Genomic DNA, 15,035 nt, shown 5'->3' with positions numbered 1-15,035 from the left:
CCCTGGGAAAAAACAAACAAACAAATAAACACGCACCTGTGATTTGTATTCTGGCAAAAAATACGCAATTCCACATTTTTGTAGATAGGAGCTTGACATTTTTGCAACGAGGTTCTCTAATACGCTGAAAGCGAAGGTTTGATTTTTGTTAAGATTCTATGACTTTTAGGGGGTGTTTCCCCCTATTTTCCAAAATAAGGCACATTTTTCAGGATCATAACTTTTGATGGAAAAGTTTAAATTTGATGAAACTTATATATTGAAAATCAGCATGAAAATTCGATTCTTTTGATGTATCTTTTAGTATCAAAATTCCGTTCTTTTTAGAGTTTCGTTTACTATTGAGCCGGGTCGCTCCTCACTACAGTTCGTTACCACGAACTGTTCGATTAACTTAAGAAACTTATATGTGGTATATGTATTAAGTATGTAATATATGTGGTAATAATATATGTGGTAAGTGTGGTAATATATGTGGTATAATATTAAGTATATTAACTTAAGAAACTTATATGTTAATATGTGGTAATTGTGCTATTTCTTCGGAACCACAGATCTCTATCAAACAGTTCGTGGGAACGAACTGAAGTAAGCAGCGACCCGGCTCAATAGTAACCGAAACTCTATAAAATAAAATTTTGATACCAATAGTTACATCAAAAGAATCGTATTTTAATGCTGATTTTAAATATATAGGTTTCATTAAGTTTAGTTTTACCCATCAAAAGTTAAGAGCCTGAGAAAATTTGCCTTATTTTAGAAAATAGGGGGAAACATCCCCTAAAAGTCATAGAATCTTAACGAAAATCACACCATCAGATTCAGCGTATCAGACAACCTTAGGGAGGGGGCACCTAGGCCCCCTTCCACCCTCATTTTTTACCCAAGTCACCGGATCGAAATTTTGAGATAGCATTTAGTCGAAAAACCTGATAACTATGTCTTTGGGGACGACTTACTCCCCCACAGTCCCCATGGGAGGGGCTGCAAGTTACAAACTTTGACCAGTGTTTACATATAGTAATGGTTATTGGGAAGTGTGCAGACGTTTTCAGGGGGATTTTTTTTGGTTTGGGGGGGGGGGTACGTGGGAGGATATTTCCGTGGGGAAAGAGAACATCAATGAAGGGGGCACATAATTTTCTAGCATTAAAAAAAAACAACCAAAAAATAAATATGAAAAGTTTTTTCAACTGAAAGTAAGGAGCAGCATTAAAACTTAAAAGGAACAGAAATAATTACGGATAGGAGGGGTTCACCTCCTCGTAATACCTCGCTCTTTAGGCTAAAGTATTTTAGAAAATTCAACTATTTTTATTCTACGGCCTTTGTGATTCGGGGGTCATTCTTAAGGAATTGGGACAAAATTTAAGCTTTACTGCAAAAGAGCGAGGTATTGACGAGGAGGTGAACCCCCTCATATACGTAATAAAAACATACGAATATGGAATTTCGTTACTTAAGTTAATTCGTAAGTTACCTATATTTTTTACTAATGAAAACGTTCTTAAAAAATTAAAAGTTCTAGTTGCCTTTTTAAGTAATCAAAAAATTTAAGGGCAACTAGGTCTCCTCCCCCGCTCCTTTTTTTCTCAAAATCTTCCGATTAAAACTGAGAAAACCATTTAGCCAAAAAAAATTAATATTCAAATTTCGTTTTAATTATTTATGCGCGGAGAGCCAAAATCAAAACATGCATCAGTTCAAAAACGTTCAGAAAAAACAAACAAAAAAAAACAAGTCTTTTTTAACTGAAAGTAAGGAGCGACTTTTAAAACGAACAGAAATTACTCCGTATATAAAAGGGGCTTTTCCTCCTCAACGCCCCCGCTCTTTACGCTAGAGTTTTTTACTGTTTTAAAAAGTAGAGTTAAGAGAAAGAGCCAAACTTTATCATAAAGAGCGGGACGTTGAGGAGGAAAAGCCCCTTTCATATACGGAGTAATTCCTGTTTGTTTTAAGTTTTAATGTCGCTCCTTATTTTCAGTTGAAAAAAACTCGTTTTTTTATTTATTCAATTAAAAACAAACAAAAAAACGAATGAGCGTGTATTATCAGTTGAATATACACTTACTGATATCTATTCCTTAAAGTATTGACAATTTTTAATTTATTAGTGCAAAAAAAGCGAAAATATTTTCTTTTCAGTGAAGTGCTAATTATGTCCTGGACTTTTGTCAGCCCTAAAAAGCACGGTTGTCAGCCCTACTCGTTTTGCTCGTTTTGAGTTTGAATCGTTTACTTATTGTAATTTCTGTTGAATTTGGGTTTCAATTATTTACTGATGGTGATTTGCGGTAGTTTTATGCTTGAAAGAATATTAGATATAAATCTGCTCATTTTTGGACTGTTCTTTTAAAAACCTATTTTGCGGAAAAAGTTTTTTTAATTAATTTCTATTCGTTTTTTATTGACATTGTCTTTTTCATGAGAAAAGAAAATAGTATTTTATATCTATTCGGTTTTTTCATACAGTTCGTGGTAACGAACTGTAGTAAGGAGCGACCCGGCTCAATAGTAACCAAAACTTTAAAAATGGAATTTTTATACCAATAGCTACATCAAAAGAATCCCATTTTAATGCTGATTTTAAATATATAAGTTTCATCGAGTTTAGTCTAACTCATCGAAAGTTACGAGCCTGAGAAAATTTGCCTTATTTTAGAAAATAGGGGGAAACACCCCCTATTTGTGATGGATTTAAACACCCATGAATTTGTCATGGGGGAAGAAAATTTCCATGAAGGGAGCGCAGGATTTTCTAGCATTATTTAAAAAAACACAATGAAAAAATAAATATGAACAGTTTTTTTTCAACTGGAAGTAAGGAGCAGGATTAAAACTTAAAACGAACAGAAATTATTACGCATATGAGGGGCTCACCTCCTCCTAATAACTCGCTCTTTACGCTAAAGTATTTTTAGTAATTTCAACTATTTATTCTACGGCTTTTGTGATTCAGAGGTACTGACGTGGGGGTGAAACCCTCATATATGTAATAAAAACATGAGAATACAAAAGTTCGTTACGTAAGCTAATTTATAAGTTACATATATCTTTTGCTAATAAAAACAGTCGTAAAAAATTAGAAGTTCTAGTTGCCTTTTTAAGTAACCAAAAAATCGGAGGGCAACTAGGCTTCCTCCCCCGCTCCTTTTTTCTCAAAATCATTCGATCAAAACTATGAGAAAGCCATTTAGCAAAAAAAAAAAAAAAAAAAAAAAATGCAAATTACGTTTTAATTATTCCTCTGCGGAGAGCCAAAATCAAAACATGCATTGATTCAAAAACGTTCAAAAATCAAATAAAAAAAACAAGTTTTTTTAACTGAAAGTAAGGAGCGACATTAAAACTTAAAACGAACAGAAATTACTTCGTATATGAAAGGAGCTGCTTCCTCATCAACGCCCCGCTCTTTACGCTAAAGTTTTTTACTGTTTTAAAAAGGAGAGTTGAGAGAAAGAGTCAAGCTATAGTGTAAAGAGCGGGCCGTTGATGAGGAAGCAGCCCCTTTCATATACGAAGTATTTTCTGTTCGTTTTAAGTTTTAATGTCGCTTCTTACTTTCAGTTAAAAAAACTGTTATTTTATATTTAATTTTCAATGAGAAACCATAGTTTGGCTTACTATTTGTATGTTGGAGAAACTTTTTCAACAATTTTTAATGCTGACACAAATAGTTTAATTTAGTTTTATAGTCTCCTCAAGTCAACCTGAAAAATAAAACTTGACACACTTACACTCTTTTGATTTAGTTAAATTGTAAGAGCAAAAGTAGTAATAATAGTAGCTGTGAAAGTTTCAACTTAATATTCCCAGTCGTTCTTGAGATATTGCTGAGATGTCTTACTGGCAACCAGCATACACATACTGCCTTTTGATTTAGTTTTAAAGCTTAATGGGCAATGTGCACAATTGTGGAAGGTTGACATACCCAATATCCTTCAAGACATAGTTACTGGACTGTTCTACTATACTGAAAAAAATAGTTGACTCCAAATTCTGTTTTGGGTGTGCTTGGAAAATGAATGGGCTTGGGAGGAGGGCTAAGTGCCCTCCAATCATTTTCGACTCTTTAAAAAGGGACTAGAACTTTTAACTTCCAATCGAATTAGCTCCTTTAAACAATTCAATGATACTACTAGCTATTATAGAGCGGCGCTGCCTATGATATTGCTTATATGCGATTTAGAAAACCTACATGTATGTGTTTTTTTTGTTGTTGTTTAACTGAAACTCTCCCGAAACGTTCCCTAAAAGTTTCACCTTAATACCCTTAGCCTCATTAATTACAGTAACTGTAGTGGTAGTATTAATAATTTACACATAGAGCCTTTTGCTAGTTCAAAATCCGCCACAACTTACCCTTAAACGTCTAACATAATAATGTAAGCTGTTCTTGAGATATTGATTTGTCATTTTTTTGAAAATCTACATATTTATAGTTTATTTTGTTTTTATTCAACATTCGCCTGAATATTCCTTGAAAGCTTCACCTTAATGCCCTTAGCTTGGGTAGTAGCAATATTTGTAGTAGAATTAGTAGCATTAGCAGCAGTATTTGCACAGGACCTTTGGTTTTTCTTTCTCATCCCCTTCAATATATGCTGAAAGTTTCAACTTAATGCCATTAACTGTTCCTGAATCATTGCCAATACGTCCTCTTAACAACCTGTGCAGGTATAGCGTGTTTTGATTAGTTCAATGCAGTTTCAATATTTCCGAGCTTTAGTAGCAGCAGTAGTAGTAACACCAGTAAAAGAAGTACAGTGGTACTAGTAGAATTAAAAGTAGTAGCTAAATTTAGTAGAAGTAGTAATAATAGTACCAGTAGAAGTAGTATGACTAGATGCAATAGCACTAGGATGCAAATATTGTCTTTTGTTTAGTTCAACATCCCCCAAAACAAGCCCAGTTAGTTTCAACTTGACACACCATACTGTTCATAAGATAGTGCTGATACACCCTTATGACAGCCTGCATAGAGACAGCGTGTTCTCCTTCCCTGCTCAAAATTCACTGAAAATTCACATTCATGCCCTTAGGCATAGCTGTAATAGTACCCACAGTAGTACTAACATGCTGCTTTCTAGTTAGTTGAACAACCATCTTATCTAGTCCTTGAAATTTCAGCTTAATACAATTAGCCGTTGCTGTCCTTTGATAGGACAGCAACGCCTCCTTACCTGTTCCCTTTTGCTGGGTTTGTCTTAAATAATATTGTATTTTTTCAACTCTTTATAATCCTAAAGGACAAACAAATATGCACGAGTTCTTCTTTTTTTGTCTCTCAGTTTTGGGTAATTTGAATTCCAGTTTTGAATTCTTTTTTTTCTCAGTTTTGCGAAAAATAGTCTCAAAATGTAATTACATTTACACGAAAATCTTTAACAATAGGCAGCATAGTACTGCAGCCTAATTGAAGAACTATGTGGGCAAAGTATGTAATTTGTTTATTGACCAGGGCGCTTTGTACAGAAGGAGTTGTCATAGGAACTTTGAAAGGGGCTTATTTGGTTGGGAATTGAAAATTCTTGGGCCATTTTTAAAAGAGTAAAAAATGATCAAAGGGCTCCCAGCTAGCCCCCCCCCAATACCCATAATTTCACCCAGCACTTTTAGTCAAAATTTTAAGATAGCCATTTTGTTCATCACAGTTGAAAGGTCCAGTAGTTATGTATTTAGGAATGACAACCCTCAGAGCCCTCACAGCAAGGGCTATAATTTATACTAGTTGCCCATTATTAACTTATAAGGTTTTTACGGAAGGGTGGTCGTATATACTTCGGAGGGGGCTCATTCGATGGAAGATTAAAAGTTCTAGTGCCTTTTTTGAGAGTCAAGAGTGATCAAAGGCCAACTAGCCCTCACCACGTCTTCTTTTACTCAAATGCATCCAATAGAAATTTTGAAATAGATACTCTGTTCAAAATAGTCCAAAGATCATATAACAAGGCTTTTCGGGTTGCAACAACCCTCAAGAGCCTGGGGGCAAGTTATGTCCTTGGGCCATATATGGTTTTTATGGAAGAGGTGATGGTATAAACTTTAGAGGAAGGTCATTTAATTGGAAATTGAAAGTTCTAGTTACCTTTTAAGAGTCAAAAGTGGTGAAGGGCAACAAGCCTTCCACTCCTGACACACTCTTTTCCACAAACACATCTGACTGGAATTGTGAGATAGCCATTTTGTTCAGTTTAGTCCAAATAACATATAAAACTGCCTCTAGGGTTGACACAGCTCCCCCCCCCCCAGAGCAAGGATTGTAAGCTATGCCTTGGGGGCATATAAATTTTTTTATGGAATGGGTGGTCATAAAAACTCCAAAGGGGGCTCATTCAATGGAAAATTAGAAGTTCTAGTGCCTTTTTTAAGAATCAAAAGTGATCAAAGACCAACTATTTCTTTACCCCACATGCACCAATAGAAATTTTGCAAGAGCAACTCTGTTCAACATAATCCAAAGATCATATAACAAGGCCTTTGGGATTGAAGCAACCCTCCAGAGCCTGGAGACAAGTGATGTAAGTTTTGTTCTTGGGCCATATAAGGTTTTTATGGAAGGGGTGGCTGTACAGACTTTACAGGAAGCTCATTTAATTGGAAATTGAAAGCTCTAGCTCCCTTTTAAGAGGCAAAAGGGATAAAGGGCAACTAGCCACCTACCTCGGCGCACTCTTTTCCACAAACAAATCTGGCTGGAATTGTGAGATAGCCATTTTGTTCAGAATAGTCCACTAACATATAACATTGCCTCCAGGGTTGACACAGCCCCCCCCCAAAGCCCTAGAGCAAGGATTGTAAGCTATGCCCTAGGGTAATATAGTTTTTAATAGAATGGGTGGTCGTATAAACTTCAGAGAGGCCTCATTTGACTGGAAATCGGAAGTTATAATGCCCTTCTTCAATAGTTAAAAGTGATTGGAGGGCAACCAGCCCCTCATGCTAATCATTTCCCTAAACAAACATACAATCAAATTTTGAGACATCTATTTTCTTCAACAAAAAATAGTTAGAAAATAGGGGGGTGGGGTGGGGTGGGGGTTGTAAACCCCTCCCACCCACAGCCCTCAAGGCAAGACCTGTAAGTTAGGCCATTCGTTCAGCGCTTAGATAGTATATGTTATCAAGAAAGGTATGCATGTTTGGCCTTCACTTTCTAGTAAGACAAAGGGCATTCAGTTGAGCCTTTCAGAGAATGTTGAGGGGAGTGTTAAACTAAATCAAAGCACTTTATGTGTACACAGGTTATCAAAAGGGTGTTAATCAAGAATGGCTGAGTATATTATTTTGGAACTTACAGGATACGGGAAGGGAGATGGTCAATTGACCAAAAAGGCAATATTTGCATGCTATTACTGCTCCTACAACTACCACCACTAAAACTACTGCTTCCATAGCAAGTACTACCAAGGCTGAGGGTATTGAAAGGGACATCTGAGAAAACAAGTTCACAAATAATTTATTAAACAAAATTACTATAAATCACACACTACCTTTGACTGCAGGAAAGCCCAAATGGGCTTTCCTGCGCAGTCATTGAGGCGTGCAGTTGCTGAAACGTTGAGGCCTGCAGTTGTTGAAACGTTGAGGGAAAAGTTGAACTAAATCAAATCATATTTTGTACATACAGATCGCTTATACAGGCATTTCAGCAATATTGTTTGAATGTATTACTGTTTCAAGATGAAAATTCTGAAGCATCATGAGTGGGATGTTCAACATACCAAAAAGCAACATGTACCTGCTAATACTGCTATTAATTTTGCTGCAACCACTGTTGCTACTTCTACCAATACAATGCTATTGCTTCTATTACTGCTTTTACTACTACTGTGGTATTAGTACTATTAAGGCTATGCATATGGAGGTGAATGCTTGACAGAATATTGAGGGAAAATTTGAACTAAATAAGAAGACACTATGTGCATGCAGATTGCCAATAGGGCATATCTCAAGAATGAATTTGGGTATTAAACCAGAGCTTTCAGATAATACTTAAAAGGAAAGACCAATTGACCAAAAGACAGTTTTTGCATTCAACTACTCCCACTGCTACAACTACTGCTGCTAAAATACATCAACTAATGCTTCAATTGCAGCTTCTTAGAAAGGCTAAGGGTATTAAGATGAAAAGGGTCTCAAAAGGGTACTTCAGCAATATTTTGGAATGGCTAACTGTATCAAGTTGAAACTTCCAGGTTATAATGAAGGGGATGTTCAACTGACTAAAAGGCAACATTTGCATGCTACTACTGTTATTAATACTGCTGCTATTCCTTTACTACTACAACTAATACAACACTACTGTTGGTACTACTTCTACTACCACTACTTCTACTATACTAATAGTAGCCTACTATTAAGGTTAAGTCAATGAAGCTAAAAATTTGAGAGAACATTGAGAGGAAATTTGAACTAAATAAAAAAAAAGACGCTATGTGCATGCAGATTGTCAAAAGAGCATATCATAAGAATGGAGTTAGATATTAACTTGGAACTTTCAGAGAATGCTTAAACAGGAAGACCAATTGACCAAAATGCATCATGTGCACGCTACTATTGATACTACTGCTTCAACTACTACTTCTATTGCAACTACTTGTAAGGTTAAGAGTATTAAGATGAAAATTTCAAGAAGTATGTAAATATACAGGTTATCAAAGGACATTTCAGCAATATATGTAATGGTTTAAGAGCCAAGAATTGAAGCTGAAGAGCTATCCAAAAAGAGGTCACATAAAGTTTACAAATAGTTGAAATGTATTTTACCTTATTAGGATAAAGTGTACTGAAAGTCAAAAAGAGGCCACGTACACAGAAATGTGAGAAATCTTATAAAAAGTATCAACAATCATTACTGTAACACAAACAGAATAACATAATTAAATGGACAAACTAAGATTTTGTTTTAATTAAAAGTTTTTTGTTTTAATTTAAGATCTACTAATCACTTCTGTTGATTTATTCTGTGAGACATCTGGAAGAAACAACTAGATATCCCCAAAATCTCTTGAAGTAGAAAGCCCTTGATATTAGATGAACAACTGTATAAAATCACCCCTCTCATCTTTGCAAAGAGAGAACTAGGCTGTCGCCTGTACCACTGTTATTATTATTATCAAATCTCTGAAATTTGGTTTCTTTCAATAAGTGAGATATCTGACTGCTATATTAAACTATAATACCTGTAGAATTGTAACACTTGGAATTCTTCACATACTCACTCCATTTTTAAATCATTTGTACTTGTGTAATTAACTGATAAGATTATTTAACACTTGGCTGTGCCATATCTGGGCCTATTCAAAAAACTGATAGACATCCATCAAAACATAAGATTACATGTAGCTATTCAGCTCTGAAGAATGATCCTAAGCAACCCTTTCCCTGGTTGCAAAAAAATTGCAAAGTCACCATGGCTTATAAACTGATCATTCTGGGATTTTCACCAACATCTCTGCACACACAAAATTTCCTCTAATACTCCCACCTCCTTCAAGAATATGACACAATTTAGGACACTTACACAATTTTTATTGTGCCTTATTCCTTGCATCATGTCTTCATTAAATTTTTCTCTTTCTTCATTGTATCTTCTTTCTAATTCTAGTAATGTTTCCATTTGAAATCAAAACAATTTCTTGGGCTAGAATGTGTGAGCAAATATACAAATACATGTCAATGATTGGTTAGGACAAAGATGCTTAAGAAATAGGTTCTCTTTATTTTGAAACAGAAAAGGAACATCCAAATCATCAAGGTACATGAATAATGCTTTAATGACTGTCAAGATTCGGGATGATTGATGTTTTTGGTAAACCTCCTGTGCTAAGTAGTAGGCTTTCAGATAAAAAAATAAGCTGTCTCCATTTAATTGTCTAGAAAGTATATATTTTTCACAGTTAGATTACTCTGCTATTTGAATTTCAGAGTATGTTTTACTCTGCTATTTGAATTTTTGTAATTAGTTGGCTGTAAATAAAATAATAATAATAATCAATATGAGAAGCTGCTGAATAGTGCTCAATACCATGAGATAGTGCTGGAATATATGGGCTCAGGCATACATGCAGTAATTAATTTTTTGGAGGAAGATCTGAAAAACCTGAAAACAGGAGATTTATACAAAAATGATGGAGAAAATTATCAGAATCCTAGGATTTCAAGGGAAGATAGAGCATGTAATTTGTATGAAATGTATATGATCCACCTACTGGAGAGTTAAGAAATCAATTTTAAATCAATTTGGTGGTTGGGTCCCAATTTAGCTTTTGAAAATTTACAATCTGTTTATAAACAGACTACTATCTAATTGTTTCTACTCCAAATAACTAATGATGAAAAAAAAAATGTTCATAGGATAATACTGGTGAAATGGTAGTGAGTTAGTAACATGTAGGCCTACAGTACCTCAAAGTAGGAACAGTTAAATTGCAAGCATATTAACAGGAATGCTAAGAAGTCGTGATAGCCACTTCTCTAGTAGCATCAATTCACAAAATATAGGGAGGGGGAGGATGGAACATATTTTTGAAATCTAGTTTGATGACAAACAAAGTTTCCAGAAGTTCATCAAAGGCTAGTGCTCTTGATAGGGTAAATAGCAGAACCATTTGGCTCATAGTGCCTTTCTGGAGCAAAATCAGAACTCTAGACGTATTCTTGAAAGTGATAGTCCCAGGTACACCCATATGATATAAGCAAAACTAAACAAAAACACTAAAACAATAAAATTCTCACTTTATGATATGCAGCATGTTTCCATTAATCAAATTACAACATTTCCTTCCATGGTTACCCATACTTTTAAAATAATATTTCATCTAACAATTCTATTGTAATCACACAGATGAACTAGGTTTAACTGGGTCAAGAATGCAACAAATTGGTATACAAGGAAGACATGATGCATTTTCAGATTAAAACAACAAAGAAATGTATTATTTAGAGCTATATCTGGACCATAAAGGGAAGGGGGGGGGGTGATGATGCATTATGACAAACATGGATATGATATTAGGAAAGAGTGTAAAATGAGGAACACATAAATATTTAGTGGCTGACCACTTCAGAAGGATGCATGTTAATAAAAAAAGGTAGTGCCATTAGATTCCTTTTTTTGTACTCCTTCTAAATATCAATATTGCTTCCTGACAGTATATATCCTCCCTCGCTCTCTGATGGTTGTATTTATAACCCTAACAGCATATTTCTTTGTTAATTGAATCTTGTGATATATCACATGTTCTTGGTTAAAATGGGTTTCTGTATTCTGAACCATATGATATCCAGATTTTCAAGTGATTGATTGCAATATTGGATACAAATATAATTCAAAATGATTTGAAAAATGGACAACAATGAAAAGTAACATGATAACCTGTTTAATAAAAATATCTTGTATGCTATTAACCAAAAATTTCAGTGTTTTACTGCTTTCTTTTATTTTTTTAAAATATATTTCTAGGGCTATTTCTGGGACCATAGGGGAAGTGGATGCATTGTCATAAAAGCACTTCTAGGCTGATTCCCCCCCCCTGGAAAATTACCCCAAAAGTAAAATTGGGAAAACAAAGAGAAAGAAGGCTATGACAAATGAAAAAATGAAGAAAATAAGGTCTGCAGAATATTCTACCTATATTCCAAAATACAGGTAGAATATATGATGTAGCATATTCTGTAGTATTTGTTTTGATACTTTTATAATATCTTATTTTAAGTTCTGGGGGCTTAGTTATCATAGCAGTTTCAGCTCCAGTCTACAATTAGGAACCTTCTCAAATGCCTTAGCCTGATCAAGTAGAAAAAGATCAACTAGATATCAATGAGCTTAGTAATATTACCATAGGCATCAAGCAGATTTGTATCTAATGACATGTCTTTTCTAAAGCCATGTTGACAGTTAGACAAAAGGTTGTTGGCTGTCAAGTGATTTATGATGGCACCATTTATTATGCTTTCCATAATTTTAGAGGGGACAGAATTCAGACTGACAGGTATGTAGTTTTTTACATCCTTATGGTTTCCTTCATTGAATAAAGGAAGCACATTAGCAGATCTTCAACCTTTTGGGACTTGACTGGTAATTAAAGATGTTGGCTAATATCTAGTTTGCCATTTCTTTCAGGGGTTTTGGATGGATTCCATCAAAACCTTTTGTTTTAGTTACATTAAACCTAGATAACTGTTTATTGACCTCTTCAGAAGTGAATGTCATCTTGGGAATGGGGGTAGTGACATGCTTAAGTGGTAGGTTTGGAAGTTGCCCATAGGGGTCTTCACAAAAGATTAGTCAAATTCATGGTAAATATATGGCAGTTCATATTATTGAATTGCCAAAAAAAGTGAACATACTATTTGATGTCTTTTTTTATGCTCTTTATGAATATAATAATTGTTTCTATTGTAAATTCAAATTCAAGCACTTTGTGATCTCTTAAAAATGACAAATTTTCAATTAAGGTATGAGTTATTGGTCATTTTCCAACAAAATAATACTATGTTTTCTCATATGTTTTTGACAAAATAATACTACATTTTCTCAGTGCCAAAATTATTTATAATAAGGTTAGTTTAGATTAGGTCAAATAGTGCTGAAATTTGAATTTGCAATAGAAGCAATTATGGTATTCATAAAGAGCATAAGAAAAGGCATTGAGTGGTATGTTCACTTTATTGGTAAGTCAATAATATGAGAGTCATAAATTTACCAAAAATCCTTCAGATTGTGTAAAGTATAAATTTTTGGTAAATTTTCTGATTAACTTACTAATGAAATAAGTAAGAAATAGATGTAATTTTAAATCAGAATTTCATCCTGAATTAAAGTATTCACCCCTTCTAAGGCCCAAATTTATACCCTGAATTGTATATATGCAATGACTTTTCCATTATTTTGATAAAGTGTTAAATCAATTTGAAGAAAAGAGTGACTTCTGGAGAACTTTGTGCAGATACACAACTCAGGGTATATTTTCTATACATTAGAGGGGGAGGGGTATAGTTCATTTCTGATGGAAATGAATGGTATAGGCTATTCTGTTTCAGGATGGAATTCTTGTTCTAAAGGTATGTCTTTTTCCTTAGTAATCTTGTTAGGCAGTTAAACAAAAACTACAATTTTTCAGCATATTAGACTATGAAGTAAGAATTGTTTTCTTGACATTTTTTCCTGCCCAATAGCCCTAATTCTATGTTAATCAACATATTTAGGAATGATATAAGTAAGTATTTTAGAGTATATTCCTATAATTTAATGGCATTTTTCTATTGAGAAAGGGGACATTGCCAAAGGACATGATCCCTTCTGTGGGGCCACTAATCTAGAATGTTACTCTTTTATTTTGCTAACACCTTTCCTTCTCTAGAGCTGCTTATGTCCCTTGTTACCTGAATTTTACCTACAGTACTGGAATATTCTACATTTTTCTGTCAAAGCTTAGTTTTTACCACTCTTCTTAGATTTTCATTTATGGTGCCTGAACCTAGCCTACCCACACTTTAAGCAAGGTTCATCAGGAATTTTTACTTCTAAAGCTAAAGCAGTTCTTTACAGCTGAAAAAAAAGAAGAACTATACTTGATTTGCTTCTACTGAAATGTTTACCTCCTTATAATCTGTCATTATTTATTTTAGCTCCTTTTTACAAGATAAATTAACTAGGATCTAGGATCTGACAGTGGTTAATGTTGTCAACTCTTTGGAAGAAAAAGTACCGCAAAACGCCCTAAAATTGTACCACCTATGAAAAATTGTACCATGTCTAATTTTTAACGTGTCGCGCCATGCTCAAAACGCACAATTTTTTTGGTGCTACATGCAATACGCGGACGATCGGAAAAGTACATTACAATAAAGAGAACCAGTTCCAGTTCCAAAAACTGTAGGGAGGTATATGGACTAACAGCAAGTCCTTTCACCTCTTTGACTTCTTCTCCGGAAAAACTAGCTACTGGAAGCGCTATTCTCCTCCAGTCTGCAAACAATGAGTATATACGATTATGAACAATAATACACTGTTATTGATTGTGGGAAGTGCGAGTACCTGAGCTACCTGTCCCCAGCAGTTTAAGGCACTAGGCCGGCCGGTACCAATACGGCTCTTCCTACTCATTCCCGCTCTCTTCTGCACAATCAAAAACTAAGAATAAATCGCGTCCCTTTAAAAATTGACTTCTTCAAGCTTTAATCTTTATTAAACAATATTTCTCTTCTTTAAGGTATCAATTGCTGCCTTAAATATCTTACGATCAATTTCCAATGGCAGGTTAGAATCCAGTATAGCTGTATAAGTATTTGGAATCTTAGCCAAGGAGCAGAAACGCTTAAGAGCAACAGTCTCCTCACTCTGAGCCTGGCAAACAAATAAAATATGCTGGATTGTTTCCTCTGCTGAAAAGCAGATTCGGCATAAAGGGGAATGATGTAGCTTCCAATTAAATAACAAGCTATTTAGAAGTAGGGCACCTGATTTCAGCCGGTAATATAGCACTGTATTTAATCTTGTATGAAATGGAGATAACATTAATTTACTGTGATTAACTTTGGATCTTTGCCTGATAATATCTCGTGAATTGAGGTCAGAGGAAGGACTAGGAGATAACATGGAAGCCTTTGCTGCTACAAAGTATCAGATATCTTCTTTCAAAAATATTTGGGAGATCTTCTTTCCCCTGCGGAGAACAAACAATCAACAATCTTAGTTTTTATCTTCAAAAAATGAACTGACATTTCCAATATAGGCTCAAATTTAAATATAACATACAAAACACAACCAATGAAGTACATTTGGGCAACTTTGACTTATTCCAGACAAAAAAAAAAATAAAAAACGAGAAATAAGAGCTGCAAGTAAAACGCGGAGAGACCAACGGGTGGACATAAACTGCAATCGAAAGCCTATTTGGCGCTAAAGGTCATCATCTGAGTCAGAAACCGTAACATCACTTGCAACAGCAGATTTCTTATATCCTCATCCAGTACTTCTCCTTGGTAACAACTCTCTTAGCACCCAGAAGAGCATTCAGGGTAGT

At 34.7% G+C, this 15,035-nt stretch overlaps 1 protein-coding gene across 4 annotated transcripts in view; it reads right to left on the bottom strand.

Annotated features, from left to right (window-relative positions):
• The window catches only part of LOC136032998 (aldehyde dehydrogenase family 3 member B1-like), a 62,079-nt gene extending 48,332 nt beyond the window's left edge, over positions 1 to 13,747 (bottom strand). For 2 of the 4 annotated variants that reach the window (XM_065713526.1, XM_065713527.1), the window contains exon 1: positions 13,609 to 13,747. In XM_065713526.1, the coding sequence (XP_065569598.1) occupies positions 13,609 to 13,626 (18 nt within the window). In that variant the 5' untranslated portion in view covers positions 13,627 to 13,747. Of the gene's footprint in view, positions 1 to 9,529; positions 9,650 to 13,608 lie in introns of all 4 variants that reach the window. The other 2 variants (XM_065713525.1, XM_065713524.1) reach the window with 2 other exon arrangements.
• Positions 13,748 to 15,035: the final 1,288 nt, after the last annotated feature.

This window comes from Artemia franciscana, chromosome 11 (genome assembly GCF_032884065.1).
Source record: "Artemia franciscana chromosome 11, ASM3288406v1, whole genome shotgun sequence".
Taxonomy (NCBI): Eukaryota; Metazoa; Arthropoda; class Branchiopoda; order Anostraca; family Artemiidae; genus Artemia; species Artemia franciscana.
The sequence above is the reverse complement of the archived record's forward strand: the minus strand, read 5'-3'. Positions and strand labels throughout refer to the sequence as shown.